Below are 13,502 nucleotides of genomic sequence, written 5' to 3' on the forward strand. Positions count from 1 at the left end.
TTTTGTAATGAAACAAAATTGAGAAAATAATTGTTTTTTCTTCTCTATTATTATTTATTGGGGCTAATTTGGTCCACGATTCACCAGGCTCCAGCCTAGCTACAAAAAAAAAATAAAAAAAAAATAAATAGCACCCAATTTTACAAATTTTCGAAACTTAAAATTTTATTTTCTCTTCTTTATTTTGAAAATGTTCCGTTTATAGAGGGGGGACTCACGGACACAACAACAACAAACGAAAGCAAAAAAAATAACTTTATGGTAACTGAACGTATATTATAACGTTTTAATTAATCTGTTTGTAAATGGATGATTGCGCCAAACATAGTTTTTGATTGTTATTTTAATCTTTAAAAAAAAAAACAAAAACAAAAAAAATGGAACAAAAATATAATATTAATGGGCTTCATATTGGGTTTCAAAGAGAAAGCCCATTATGTATAAATTTACGAAGGAGCCTGGGCTTCACGTGCATTGTCTCCTCTAGACCTGTATTTTTTTAAAAGTCTGCTGACATTTGCTGATATTTGATGAGACGTGGAGCTTTATAAGACGCAATTCATCAAAGTGACTGTGAGCCCCATTTGGTTTTCCTTTGGATTCTTGTTCAATTGAAGGAAAGGATCAAGGGATCTCCACAGTCCCAATAGCACCTCATTGGAGCCATTTCCCAAGTTGGTACACGTAAACCAAAGCCCCTCACCTCGTTTTCATCAAAAGCATAAACTTATCGAGATTTGCTCTTTTTTTAGATCTCTCTTTGTTTCCTGAGCTGAGTTTACTAGGACTAAAATCTTCTTACTACTACTACTACTACTACTTTTGCTAAAAATCAAACTGTATAGTAGTAAAGATTAAGATTCATTTAAAAATCTGCGACTATCAAATGCTAAACCAATACAAAGTTAGAGAATGATGCATGCCAGTTGAGATTATATACTATAAAAGTCGTTGTCTTTGGTGGAAAAATACACGCCTCTTTTTGCTCAATAAACAATACGATTGGTACACAAGTTGCAGATTTTTTAAATAATACTCAAAGTACCACAATGCACGAGTTCTAATCCTCTTTAATTAATTGTTATTCGTTTAACGAAATATGTGAAGTAAGCACGTCATTACAAAAAAACTTATGAAATAATTCAGACCACGTCACCTCCTTGACTAATTACAATCATTTAGACGGTAATTACTAATTAGAAACACCGTTAGGGTTTGTTTTCGGGTCCAAAATCAGATATTATTTCACTGCCACTGTCTAAATAACACAACTCTCTTCTTTCCTCAGCTCCTCCCAGAGAGAGTCGTCACCTTATCGTCTCTCTATCTCCTCCTTCCTCCTCTATATCCCCCTTCCTTGGTCTCTGGGTTCAAAGAGAGAGATAGAGAGATGGAAGGTCTGATTCAAACCAGAGGACTTCTCTCTTTACCCGCTAAACCTATCGGGTCTAGACGCCTTCTCCACCAACCTTCTTCTCATGGCTTTGCCTTAAAGCAAAGACTTTTCACCACAAACCTACCTGCCTTGTCCTTATCCTCTAATGGGCACACCAAATCTCGAGCCTTTCAGTCAATCCCGCTTGGGATTTCGGTTTCCCACAAGGAGAGAAGCAGAGGATTCATCTGCAAGGCGGAGGCTGCGGCCGCCGGAGACGGAAATGTGTTCGACGAAGGTGACACGGCGGCCATGGCGGCGGTCTCGCCTAAGATTTTTGGTGTGGAGGTCACGACTCTGAAGAAGATTGTGCCTTTAGGGCTTATGTTCTTTTGTATTCTTTTCAATTACACAATCCTTAGGGACACCAAGGATGTTTTGGTGGTGACGGCTAAAGGAAGCTCTGCTGAGATTATACCCTTTTTGAAGACATGGGTGAATCTTCCTATGGCTATTGGTTTTATGTTGCTTTACACCAAACTCTCCAATGTTCTCTCTAAAAAGGCTCTCTTTTACACTGTTATTGTTCCTTTCATTGTCTACTTTGGAGCCTTTGGTTTTGTGATGTACCCTCTTAGCAACTTGATTCACCCTGAAGCTCTTGCTGATAAGCTTCTTGCGACGCTCGGCCCCAGATTCATGGGTCCTCTCGCAATCATGCGGATTTGGAGTTTCTGTCTGTTCTATGTCATGGCTGAGCTTTGGGGTAGTGTTGTGGTTTCAGTTCTCTTCTGGGGATTTGCCAATCAGGTGAGATTACACTCTTCTTTTTTCTTCTAGTCATAAACTTGTGGGTAATAAGTTAGGTAGCCTTTGAAGATTTGGAACCCGTTGAGTCAATATCTATGCTGTTTGTGAATTAACTGGCATGCAATCTTTTGGTGGCAGATTACAACGGTTGACGAAGCCAAAAAGTTCTATCCTTTGTTTGGTCTAGGGGCCAATGTTGCACTTATTTTCTCAGGAAGAACTGTGAAATATTTCTCTAACATGAGAAAGAATCTTGGCCCTGGAGTTGATGGCTGGGCTGTTTCATTAAAAGCTATGATGAGTATTGTCGTGGGAATGGGACTAGCCATCTGTTTCCTCTACTGGTGGGTGAATAGATATGTGCCTCTCCCAACCCGTAGCAAGAAGAAGAAGGTAATAATATGGTTGAACATAGAAAATACTAATGGGTTTATTGCTATGTATTTAAATGCGCAGCTTATCAGGTTTCTTCTGATTTTGTTACAGGTGAAACCACAAATGGGAACAATGGAGAGCTTGAAGTTCTTGGTGTCATCACCATACATTAGGGATCTTGCTACTTTGGTGGTTGCATACGGAATTAGTATCAACCTTGTTGAAGTCACATGGAAATCAAAGCTTAAAGCTCAGGTTAACAAAATCCTCATGGATAAGTTACTATTTACCACTAGTACTACTACACTGTCGTCTAAGACCCTTAAAAATCCTTTTTTTCAATGTAGTTCCCTAGCCCGAATGAGTACTCAGCATTTATGGGAGACTTCTCAACCTGCACGGGTATCGCAACATTCACAATGATGCTTCTCAGCCAATATGTGTTCAAGAAGTATGGTTGGGGAGTAGCTGCAAAGATCACGCCAACCGTTCTGCTATTGACTGGCGTTGCCTTCTTCTCTCTAATACTGTTTGGTGGCCCATTTGCACCACTGGTTGCCAAGCTTGGTATGACACCGCTACTCGCAGCTGTGTACGTTGGTGCCCTCCAGAATATCTTCAGCAAGAGCGCCAAGTACAGCTTGTTCGATCCTTGCAAAGAAATGGCTTATATCCCATTGGATGAGGACACCAAGGTTTCTTCACTTTTTCTCTTTAAAACGTAGTTGCATTCTTTCGATCTTGGATTTTTACGGTATGTGCCATTGATTTGCAGGTTAAAGGCAAAGCTGCAATTGATGTGGTCTGCAATCCACTAGGGAAATCAGGCGGTGCTCTAATCCAGCAGTTCATGATCCTCACATTCGGCTCACTCGCCAACTCCACGCCTTACCTTGGAATCATCCTGCTGGGTATAGTCACCGCATGGTTAGCTGCTGCTAAGTCTCTGGAAGGACAGTTCAACACTCTCATGTCTGAAGAAGAACTCGAGCAGGAATTGGAGAGAGCTTCATCAGTCAAGATTCCTGTCGTGTCAAAGGAAGATGCACCACCAGGAGGAGAATCTGCGAGCCAACTATCGGAGAAATCTACTCCAACCAACAATTAGATGATGACGGATAAAGTTTTGTCTTTTGGGATTTGTTTGCGTGATGGTTTTAGCGTTTTGGTCGGAGTAAGATTTTGTTAGTGCGAGTGAGAAAGACTCAAAATTAATCATTTAGTTTTTTTACGTTGTTGTTCTTCTCTTGATACCAATACGAAAGTAATAAAGTTATCAAATTCAATAATATCATCTTCTCTGTAATTTTGGTGAATACTGAAACTGAACTAAAAAGTAATTAACGAGTAAATTAAGGTGAAACGACATAGTTTTGAAGTGTAAGATCATCCGTTAATTAAGAAGAGTTTTGTCGATTTTATCTTTTCGTCTTTAAAACCCCAAATGTAAAACCTCTACGGGTGTGACCATGTTCATTGCTCTGTCTCTCCAACGATGGCGTCTTCTGCTCAAAGTCCTCATTTTTATTTCAATCCAGGCAAGTCCAACTCTTTCCTGAGAAAGGCTCATCATAAGCATAGAAACGTTCGTTTCTATTGGAATTTTGGAATTAGGAAACTTTTCTTGAGGAAATCTCAAGGACTATCTGTTGTTCTTAGCTCGAGTTCAAGCAGTACCCACTTTTCGAATTCTCAATTACATGGGCTGTGCGCGAACGGGAAGCTGGAGGAAGCTATGAAGCTTCTCAATTCTATGCAGGAGTTGCGGGTTACTGTTGACGAAGATGTGTTTGTGGCTTTGGTCAGGCTTTGCGAGTGGAAGAGAGCACAAGAGGAAGGCTCTAAGGTTTATTCTATTGCTCTCAATTCCATGAGCAGCCTGGGTGTTGAACTCGGCAACGCGTTTCTCGCTATGTTTGTGAGGTTTGGTAATTTGGTTGATGCCTGGTATGTTTTTGGTAAAATGTCTGAGAGAAACTTGTTTTCTTGGAACGTGTTGGTCGGTGGTTACGCAAAGCAAGGCTATTTCGACGAAGCTATGTGTTTGTATCATAGGATGTTGTGGGTTGGTGGTGTGAAGCCTGATGTCTATACGTTTCCCTGTGTATTGAGAACTTGTGGAGGTATACCTGATCTAGCTAGAGGAAGAGAGGTTCATGTTCATGTGGTTCGATATGGGTATGATTTGGATATTGATGTAGTAAACGCTTTGATAACTATGTATGTTAAGTGTGGTGATGTGAAGAGCGCGAGGTTGCTTTTTGATAGAATGCCTAGGAGAGATATAATCTCGTGGAACGCAATGATCTCGGGGTACTTTGAGAATGGGATGTGTTATGAAGGATTGAAGCTGTTCTTTGCAATGCGTGGGCTTTCCGTTGATCCTGATTTGATGACCATGACAAGTGTTATCTCTGCTTGTGAGCTTCTTGGAGATGGAAGATTAGGAAGGGATATTCATGCTTATGTGATAACCACGGGTTTCGCTGTTGATGTATCTGTCTGCAACTCTTTAACGCAGATGTACTTAAATTCTGGATCATGGCGTGAAGCTGAAAAACTGTTCAGTAGAATGGAGCGCAAAGACATTGTTTCATGGACCACTATGATTTCTGGCTATGAGTATAATTTTCTGCCCGAGAAGGCTATAACCACTTACAGAATGATGGATCAAGATTCTGTGAAGCCAGACGAGATAACAGTAGCTGCTGTTCTATCTGCTTGTGCTACTCTAGGTGATCTTGACACAGGTGTTGAGCTCCATAAGCTTGCGATTAAGGCAAGGCTCATATCTTATGTGATTGTTGCTAACAATCTCATTAATATGTACTCGAAGTGCAAATGCATTGATAAGGCCTTGGACATCTTTCATGACATCCCCCGCAAGAATGTTATATCTTGGACATCGATTATTGCAGGGCTGAGACTCAACAACCGGTGTTTTGAAGCCTTGATATTCTTCCGACAAATGAAAATGACGTTGCAGCCAAATGCAATAACCTTAACAGCTGCATTAGCAGCTTGTGCTAGAATCGGAGCTCTGATGTGTGGGAAAGAGATTCATGCTCATGTACTGAGAACAGGAGTTGGGCTTGATGATTTTCTTCCAAATGCACTCTTAGACATGTATGTAAGGTGTGGGAGAATGAACATTGCTTGGAATCAGTTCAACTCACAGAAAAAAGATGCCTCATCATGGAACATTCTTCTAACCGGATATTCAGAACGAGGTCAAGGGTCCGTGGTGGTTGAGCTATTTGACAAAATGGTTAAGTCCAGAGTAAGGCCAGATGAGATTACTTTCATCTCATTGTTATGTGGTTGTAGCAAATCCCAAATGGTGAGAGAAGGTTTGATGTACTTTAGCACTATGGAGGAATATGGTGTTACTCCAAATTTGAAGCACTATGCTTGCATGGTTGATTTGCTTGGTCGTGCAGGAGAGTTAGAACAAGCGCACGATTTTATTCAGAAAATGCCAGTAACCCCAGATCCAGCTGTATGGGGAGCTCTACTTAACGCTTGCAGGATTCACCGCAACATTGATCTTGGTGAGCTATCAGCGCAGCACATATTTGAGCTGGACAATGAAAGTGTTGGCTACTACATTCTGTTATGTAATCTGTATGCGGATTGTGGAAAATGGAGAGAAGTTGCAAAAGTGAGAAGAATGATGAAAGAAAACGGGTTAACAGTTGATGCAGGATGCAGTTGGGTTGAAGTAAAGGGTAAAGTTCACGCCTTTCTTAGCGATGACAAGTACCATCCTCAAACAAAAGAGATCAACACTGTTTTAGAGGGGTTCTATGAGAAAATGAGTGAAGCTGGGGTTACTACAAGTTCAGAATCGAGTTCTATGGATGAGACAGAGATTTCGAGAGATGAGATATTCTGTGGACATAGCGAAAGAAAAGCCATAGCATTTGGTCTGATCAACACGGTCCCAGGAATGCCGATTTGGGTGACAAAGAACCTCAATATGTGTGAGAGTTGCCACGATACAGTAAAGTTCATCTCCAAAACAGTAAGAAGAGAAATCTCAGTTAGAGATGCTGAGCATTTCCACCACTTTAGAGATGGACAATGTTCATGCGGACGTTAGAAACAAAAGAAGGAATACACACATTGTTATGGTATTACACAGGAAATCCGGATTACGTTTGGCTTTGTTTTGTCTGTAACACATCTTATAAGATAGGAACTGCTCTGTATGTAACATTTAGTTAGAGGATTCAATCTAAATCCAGTGTTGTTGATCATCCTTTTTATTTATATCAATACGGCATTACAAAAAAGGAAAGAATAGTATAACTATAAACAAAAAATATATTTTCTTATTGTTACAACAAATAGAATGCAAAAACTTGTCTATCGTTTTTGGAAATTGAAACTCTTGATTCCAACAGCAAAGATAACGGCAAAGAGCAAAGGGAAGATAACGTTCATGGCGGCGACCACTCCCAAGAAACCTTCTCTGTATCCATAGAAATCTTTAATGAACTGCTTCACAGTAGTACCATCAGCCATTGGCTCCGTAATATCACCGAACTGTGATGCGATTAATCCATACAATGTCCATGCAACTGGGCAAAGCCAGTAGTACCATTCCCACCATACTGGCATACTCTGTTTTCATTAAAAAGTTAGGGGTCAAAACGTAATATTAAAATAAGTTTGTGGACTATATTGAAATTAAATAATAAGGGTGGAGACTTACGGGACGAGGGATGAGGAAGCCGGAGAAGAGATTCCAAATGCCGTAGAAAGCGGAGGAGACGACGGAGGCGATGTGGTGGTTCGGAGTCATAGCCACAGCCATCATACCGTAGAAGGTGAATGTTAAGAATGATCCGTACATAAAGAAGAGGTACCAGAAGAACTTCACCGCCGTCCACTCGAACCCTATCATAGCGTACACGATGAGACCGTACACCACTGCTTGCACGAAGACGTATGGTATCTCAATGAAAACCTGATAAACACGAATGTTAGGGATTTTGGGTTGGAAATAAAAATGTGAACTTTATCACTGTCGGATGGATTTTGTTTGTATTTACCTGAGCGAAAGCATAAGGCATGGCGGAGTACATTCCGGCGGCTTGTTCTCTGTAAAAGACTGTTCTTTCAACGTTGACGACCGGTTGCACTGAAGCTGCGTTTTGTAACCCGAGGAAGAGAACAGCTGTGTACATTGAACCCATTGCATTGGATAAGTCCTGTGTTGTTTTCCTGCAAGATGAAAAAAATTCAAATTATGTCAGTCTTGAAGCCTAGCCAGCATCAAGGTTTGTGTTATGGGAACGTTTTCGCTTACGTTTTGCCTCCAAGGTCCCAGAACATTGTGCCGAACATGAGAGCAATGCCAATTGTGAAGAGGAATCTGACGGCCGTGTAAGGAGGGTTTCTCCAGTAGGACCAGTGTTGTTTCCATAGAGAAGCCATACATTGTGTCCAGAACGATTGAGAGTATTGTGTTGGGAAATACAGATCTTTTGATCCTGGAGCTGGCTGGCTTAGCTCCTTGATAAGCTCCTTGTTTCTCCTATTAAGAGAGAAAGTTATTGGTGAGTTCAAAATCTTGCTGTTAAATGTGTGGTTCGACTTCAACATGACTGTGAAAATGTACTTACTTGTAAAGGTCTGAATTTTTGTAGAGTTGGGCGAAGTCGACTCCTAAAGCCGCTTCTTGAGATGTGTTTGAGACTTCAAGCATCCAGGTTGCTGGGTTGTACCCTTCTGTGATCTTGCTGATTCCTTGAATACTCTGTTGCAAAGTCAAGAATACATATTCAGTCCATGTTTGCTTCTCTTCCAAAACAAATTGTATCTAAGTAGTTTTATTACCTCGAAGTAGTTGATCAAATGGGTTGATTCGTGGCCAAGAGGTCCAACGTAGATTTCCTCACCTCCGCGCTTCAGCAAAAATAACTGCATAGCAAACCATGTTAACAAATGGTTGAAAGTTCTTTTTCAGATTCGTGTTGAATGTAATTTTTAATACCTCATCGAAGGCTTCAAAGATGTCAATGCTAGGTTGGTGAATGGTGCAGACGACGGTTCTGCCTGTGTCGACCGTGTTCCTCACAGTCCTCATAACGATGGCAGCAGCTCGTGCATCCAATCCTGAAGTAGGTTCATCCATGAATATGATGGAAGGGTTTGCAACCAGCTCCACCGCAATGGTCAGTCTCTTTCGTTGCTCTGTTGACAAACCGCTCTCACCAGGTAGTCCAACCAGTGCTTGCCTAAGCGGTGTTAACTCCACCAGCTCCATCACTTCATCTATGAACATCTGTACCAAAACAAGAGAGAACATTGTTAGTATAATTTCAATTTCCTCATTTTACTTCTGGAAATGATAATGTCTCTGGGATAACCTTTCTCTTGTTTGAATCAACTTCTTTAGGTAATCGGAGCCAGGCTGAGTAAACCAAGGACTCGTAAACAGTGACATGTGGGGAATGAATATCAGTTTGTTCACAGTATCCTGAGATACGGGCAAATGTTTGTTGATTCTTAGGATAACCGGAAATGGTGATGTTTCCATCAATATAACCACCGGTTTTTCTTCCGGCCAGAACATCCATCAGAGTGGTTTTGCCAGCGCCAGACACACCCATGAGAGCCGTGAGCACGCCTGGCCTGAATGCACCATTCACACCTTTCAACAGGACAAGTTTGTCTTCTTGTGTGCCTTGCTCTATCATTTCCTGTGCATAAAATCACAAGATAAAGATTAGTAGGAAGTTTCTTGCATTACTGATATAGAACCCTCGAGCAAGGATATTACCTGGGGCATGTCAACTGAGTATACAACATTGTCAAAGGTAATTGAATGTGGCTCAAATGGTAGCACCATTCCTCTTTTCTTATTGGCACCGACTTCAGCTATACCGTTTGTCCTAGCAGACTGAAGTTCTGTCTCGTTTCCATCACTCGCAGGGTCTTCTGCCATAACAGCTTGAGGCTTTCCCAGGGCTGTACGTAAAGAAAGTTCACAGAGTTTGAGATAAATAGCTTTTGTACCAGAAGATGTGAGCAAGCAAAATAGAGTAATTTACATACAGTTCAAAAACGTCAGAGCAACCGTGAAACCAAAGTTGAACAATATGACGAATCCAAGTAAGGCTCCAGTTCCAATCCAGTACCAGTATGCATGGGGTAAGAACCCACGAGACTTGAGGACAGTAACTCCAAGTGTTTCGCTTGAGTTTGCGACAGCCTGTAATACAATCAACGTATCAGTCCTGTCTAAAAGAAATTCCAAAACCATGGAAAAAGTATTCCGAATCTAAAGAGGACAGGGGACGAGGGGAGGGTGATACTTACTCGACTCCAGCTGTGTCCGAAGAATTCGTTGGCCATGAGCGCGTTCTGTCCATACATGATTGGGGAGATCCAGTAACCCCATATCCACCACTTCTTAATGTCCTCTGTTTTGATCAGGTTAATGGAAAAACAATGATAAGCTTTTGATATGAGTATATGAGAAACTGGGCACAAACGTATGTGCAGAACTCATACCTCGTGCAAGTACCACACCACCCAAGGCAAAGAAGACGAGCATCGCAAATGCACCAAATGTGTTTGCTACGATCATGTTTCTTCCCAATGCTGCCACCATTTTAAACAATCCAGAAGCCATCTGGTTCATGAGCACGAGCAGAATATACTGCTTAAACAGCCTACAAGAAATCAGAAGAACTATTAGCAGCTCATCCATAAGTATCCAAAGTTGTCATGTTTACTTGTTTGGTGTATGTATCTGTACCTTCCAATGTTGGGATCAAAGCCGATGACGTAGTAAGTGATGAATGTTGTGAGAGCGGCTTCAATAAAGCTTATAGGGATCTTGAGGAGCCAAGGAGGCAGAGAGTATACCCATGCAGGGTAGAAGAGAAGATCTCTTTGTTTGTAAAACACAGGAAGTTTTGCAATGGTCATTGAAAGTTCAGACATTCCATTGAACATGAGCATCATAAGGACGAAGAACAAGGCTCCCGTGTAAAGACTCCCATCCACCACAGTCTTCTTTTGCAGCTCCGTCCGAAAGAAAAGCGTCATAGTCAAGAATGCCATGACCAGTAGCTGTAAAAACATGGAAGCAACAACATTTCAATAAGTCTGTCTTGGAGACAAGGAAATTTTATTTCAAGACGTGTGATCACTTACTTGTCCAAATTTGAAGTAGTAAACAAAGGAGTTTCTTTTCATGAGTAAGTATTCTCTGGAGAAGCTTGTCTTGAGAAGTTCTTTTATTCCAACTCCATACTTCTTGGTGGTTAGAGCAGCCGGATGGCTCTTTTTCTTGTCAAAGGGCAAAGCGAGCTCATCTCCGATTCTCCGCCCAACGTGGAATGATTGAAACGCCTCTGCAAACTCCCTCACTCTTATGAACCTGTAAGGCTCATCAGGTCGTGACCAGTACTGCATTTGGTCTTTCTTTGATGTCACCTGCCAATGTAGTCATCGTTGAAGTATAAGACATGGAACATAATCGCTCATATAATTGTGTTCTTATCAATAAAGTCTTACCTCTTGAAGGAAATCAGCGACACCTTTTCTTGGAGGACATTTGAATCCCATGGTCTCAAAGAACTCCACGACGTGATCACGAGGGCCCTCGTAGATGATCTCACCTTCAGCAATGAGAATGATATCATCAAAGAGATTGAATGTCTCTGGCGCAGGCTGAAGGAGAGAGATCAGAGCTGTCCCATTGAAGATATGAACATAGTTTCTGAGGGAGTTCACAATCTGGTACGTCGTTGAGCTATCTAAACCAGTGGATATCTCGTCCATGAACAGAGCCCTCGACGGTCCAACCAGCATTTCACCAGTAGTGACACGCTTCTTTTGTCCTCCGGAGATACCTCTCAACATATCATCGCCGACCATAGTGTCTGCGCAGACCTCAAGCCCTAAGATCTGTAGAATATACAAAAGAGTTAAGATGATTTCAACTTTCAAGCATAAGACTTTCATAATTATCTTATAGAAAAGTCCTTACCTTGAGGATATAATCTGTCATCACATTTGTTTCTTCACCTGCTGTTGACAATGCCTGTAATGGAATAATTGTTATATAAGAGAACTGACATATTGACTCTTGAGGGAAGTAATATAAGTTATATAACTAACCTTCATGAAGACATCAATATCAGGGTCAGGTTTGATGTTTGCTTCTTTCTCTCTTCTTGCCAATTCCGTCAACATATCTAATGCGTCACCAAAAAACTTCGATGGTTAGCAAAATCAACATACCGAATGGAATGTTTCGAGAAAATAGAAAACAGAGGACTTGTTAAAACTCACCATAACGCGAACCGACACCTTGGAAGCGAGCGGCAAAAGCAAAAGTCTCCCGAACAGTCATTTCACCTATATGAACATCGTTTTGGCCGATATACGCAGCGGTTCTTTGTGGCACAAACTCGTTCATTCCATGACCATTGTACGTCACTCTTCCAGTTTGCTACAAGAGCCAAGAATGAAATTTTATAATTGATTCACACAAATCATATGAAAAATAGAGAGAGAGGAAAAGATGAGTGGTACCTTAAGTTCTTTATCAAGCTTTCCCGCCAAGGCAAGCAAGAGGGTCGTTTTGCCAGAACTTGGAGGACCCAAGAGCAGAGCCATCCTGCACAATTCAAAGATGGCCATTGCCTCATTGGTCAACAAGTTCAAGTATATTTTGACAATTTCTCAATAAAATGGTTTAAAGGGACTCTAAAGATTCACCTGCCAGGCTTGACGATTCCGCTGACGTCGTTGAGTATAGTGAACTTCTTCTTTTGGTTGGGAACAAGGTGCAGTGTATTCAAGAGTTTCTGTTAATATCATCCAAGAATCATCTGTTAGAGAAACATTGTTTTTTGTTTGTTTGAATACAAAAGAAACAAATCAGTAAATCTTACATCAGCAAAATTGGAGATGAAATTAACGAGCGTAGGTAAAGCTCTGCCTCCAACATGAACCTCTGCTTCAACTTTTAGATTATCAAACCGAACTTCTATAGTCGGAAGATCGATTCCAACTCTGTCATTTTCATAATTACATACAATTATATATTAAGTCCTGAGATGAATGATCAAAACAAAACAGAGCACAAGAAAACAGAGCTCCTCTGTTTTGATTGAAAGCTAAACTAAAAAAGGATGAGTTTTTATTTCTTTATACCTATCGGTACGTTGCTTGAGTTTCCATAGGAGCTTCTCATGCTCGTCGTCACCGACTTTGATGAGCCTCTCTAGTAGTTTCTTTGTATCTTGAAACCCGAGCTTTTGAATATCGATCTCGTTGATAGCTCCACCGGCATGTGAGGCCGTGAGTATACCTTTCCTGAGACGATCAAAAGTGGGAAGCTTCTCAAGAGCAGCCCATCTCAAAGCTTCTTCATCGTCTTCTTCTCTAGACGACCTCGAGAATATCTCCATTCCTGAATCTTTCCTCCACGCCGATGAGTTTCTTCTCAAACTGTTACTCGCTTTCTGAAAACTAGTTCCCTCCATTTTGTATCCAAGAAAATCAAAACCCTTCTTCTTTTTTCCTCTTCTCTTTTTTTTTTTGTTTTTTTATTTTATGTCAGATTAAAGAATCAAAAAATAAAAATAAAGATTTATTGAAGAACAAGTTCTTGAAACATATGTGGAAACTCAAGAGAGAAGTTTAGATGGAAGATGAAGTAAATGTTTGGTTTCTGCTCCTTATATATATATATATATGCATTGAGGAGATTTCACTGTTCATAATTTAGACACATGCATGTATGTCTCTTCTTCTTCTTCACCAAAGTTGAAAAATCAGAGACGGAACGTGACCAAGAAATAACGTTATGCGCTTTTGAATTTACGAATAAGAAAAAGAGAAAAAGAGAAAAAGAAACTATTACGTCAGCTGTGACTCTTCTCTGGGAAATCTAGAAGGAGCTCTGTTGGTT

The 13,502-nt window shown here is 40.8% G+C and overlaps 3 protein-coding genes and 1 long non-coding RNA gene across 4 annotated transcripts; 3 read left to right on the plus strand and 1 right to left on the minus strand.

Annotated features, from left to right (window-relative positions):
• Positions 1-1,103: 1,103 nt before the first annotated feature.
• Positions 1,104-3,849, plus strand: LOC104740241 (ADP,ATP carrier protein 2, chloroplastic). Its single transcript, XM_010460786.2, has 5 exons — positions 1,104-2,185; positions 2,324-2,578; positions 2,672-2,815; positions 2,908-3,255; positions 3,336-3,849. The coding sequence occupies exons 1-5, from the start codon at positions 1,391-1,393 to the stop codon at positions 3,666-3,668; spliced, it is 1,875 nt and encodes a 624-aa protein (XP_010459088.2). The 5' UTR covers positions 1,104-1,390; the 3' UTR covers positions 3,669-3,849.
• A 206-nt stretch (positions 3,850-4,055) lies between these two features.
• On the plus strand, positions 4,056-6,944 carry LOC104759236 (pentatricopeptide repeat-containing protein At1g15510, chloroplastic). The gene has a single exon (XM_087495634.1). The coding sequence runs from the start codon at positions 4,056-4,058 to the stop codon at positions 6,660-6,662; it is 2,607 nt and encodes an 868-aa protein (XP_087351760.1). The 3' UTR covers positions 6,663-6,944.
• Positions 6,808-13,502, minus strand: LOC104755869 (ABC transporter G family member 40). Its single transcript, XM_087495633.1, has 22 exons — positions 12,743-13,502; positions 12,481-12,601; positions 12,305-12,393; positions 12,119-12,203; positions 11,876-12,035; positions 11,702-11,778; positions 11,571-11,624; positions 11,096-11,488; positions 10,733-11,014; positions 10,332-10,648; positions 10,085-10,245; positions 9,890-9,993; positions 9,626-9,782; positions 9,351-9,538; positions 8,938-9,270; positions 8,562-8,852; positions 8,405-8,488; positions 8,191-8,324; positions 7,875-8,102; positions 7,618-7,789; positions 7,278-7,532; positions 6,808-7,186 (listed from the first exon to the last, which is right to left on the minus strand). The coding sequence occupies exons 1-22, from the start codon at positions 13,072-13,074 to the stop codon at positions 6,929-6,931; spliced, it is 4,275 nt and encodes a 1,424-aa protein (XP_087351759.1). The 5' UTR covers positions 13,075-13,502; the 3' UTR covers positions 6,808-6,928.
• LOC147923369 (uncharacterized) lies at positions 7,278-11,669 on the plus strand. Its single transcript, XR_015586953.1, has 4 exons — positions 7,278-8,124; positions 8,215-8,877; positions 8,967-9,387; positions 9,503-11,669. It is a non-coding gene; the product is annotated as an uncharacterized LOC147923369 (long non-coding RNA).

This window comes from Camelina sativa, chromosome 17 (assembly GCF_030686135.1).
Source record: "Camelina sativa cultivar CO46 ecotype springtype chromosome 17, ASM3068613v1".
Classification (NCBI taxonomy): Eukaryota; Viridiplantae; Streptophyta; class Magnoliopsida; order Brassicales; family Brassicaceae; genus Camelina; species Camelina sativa.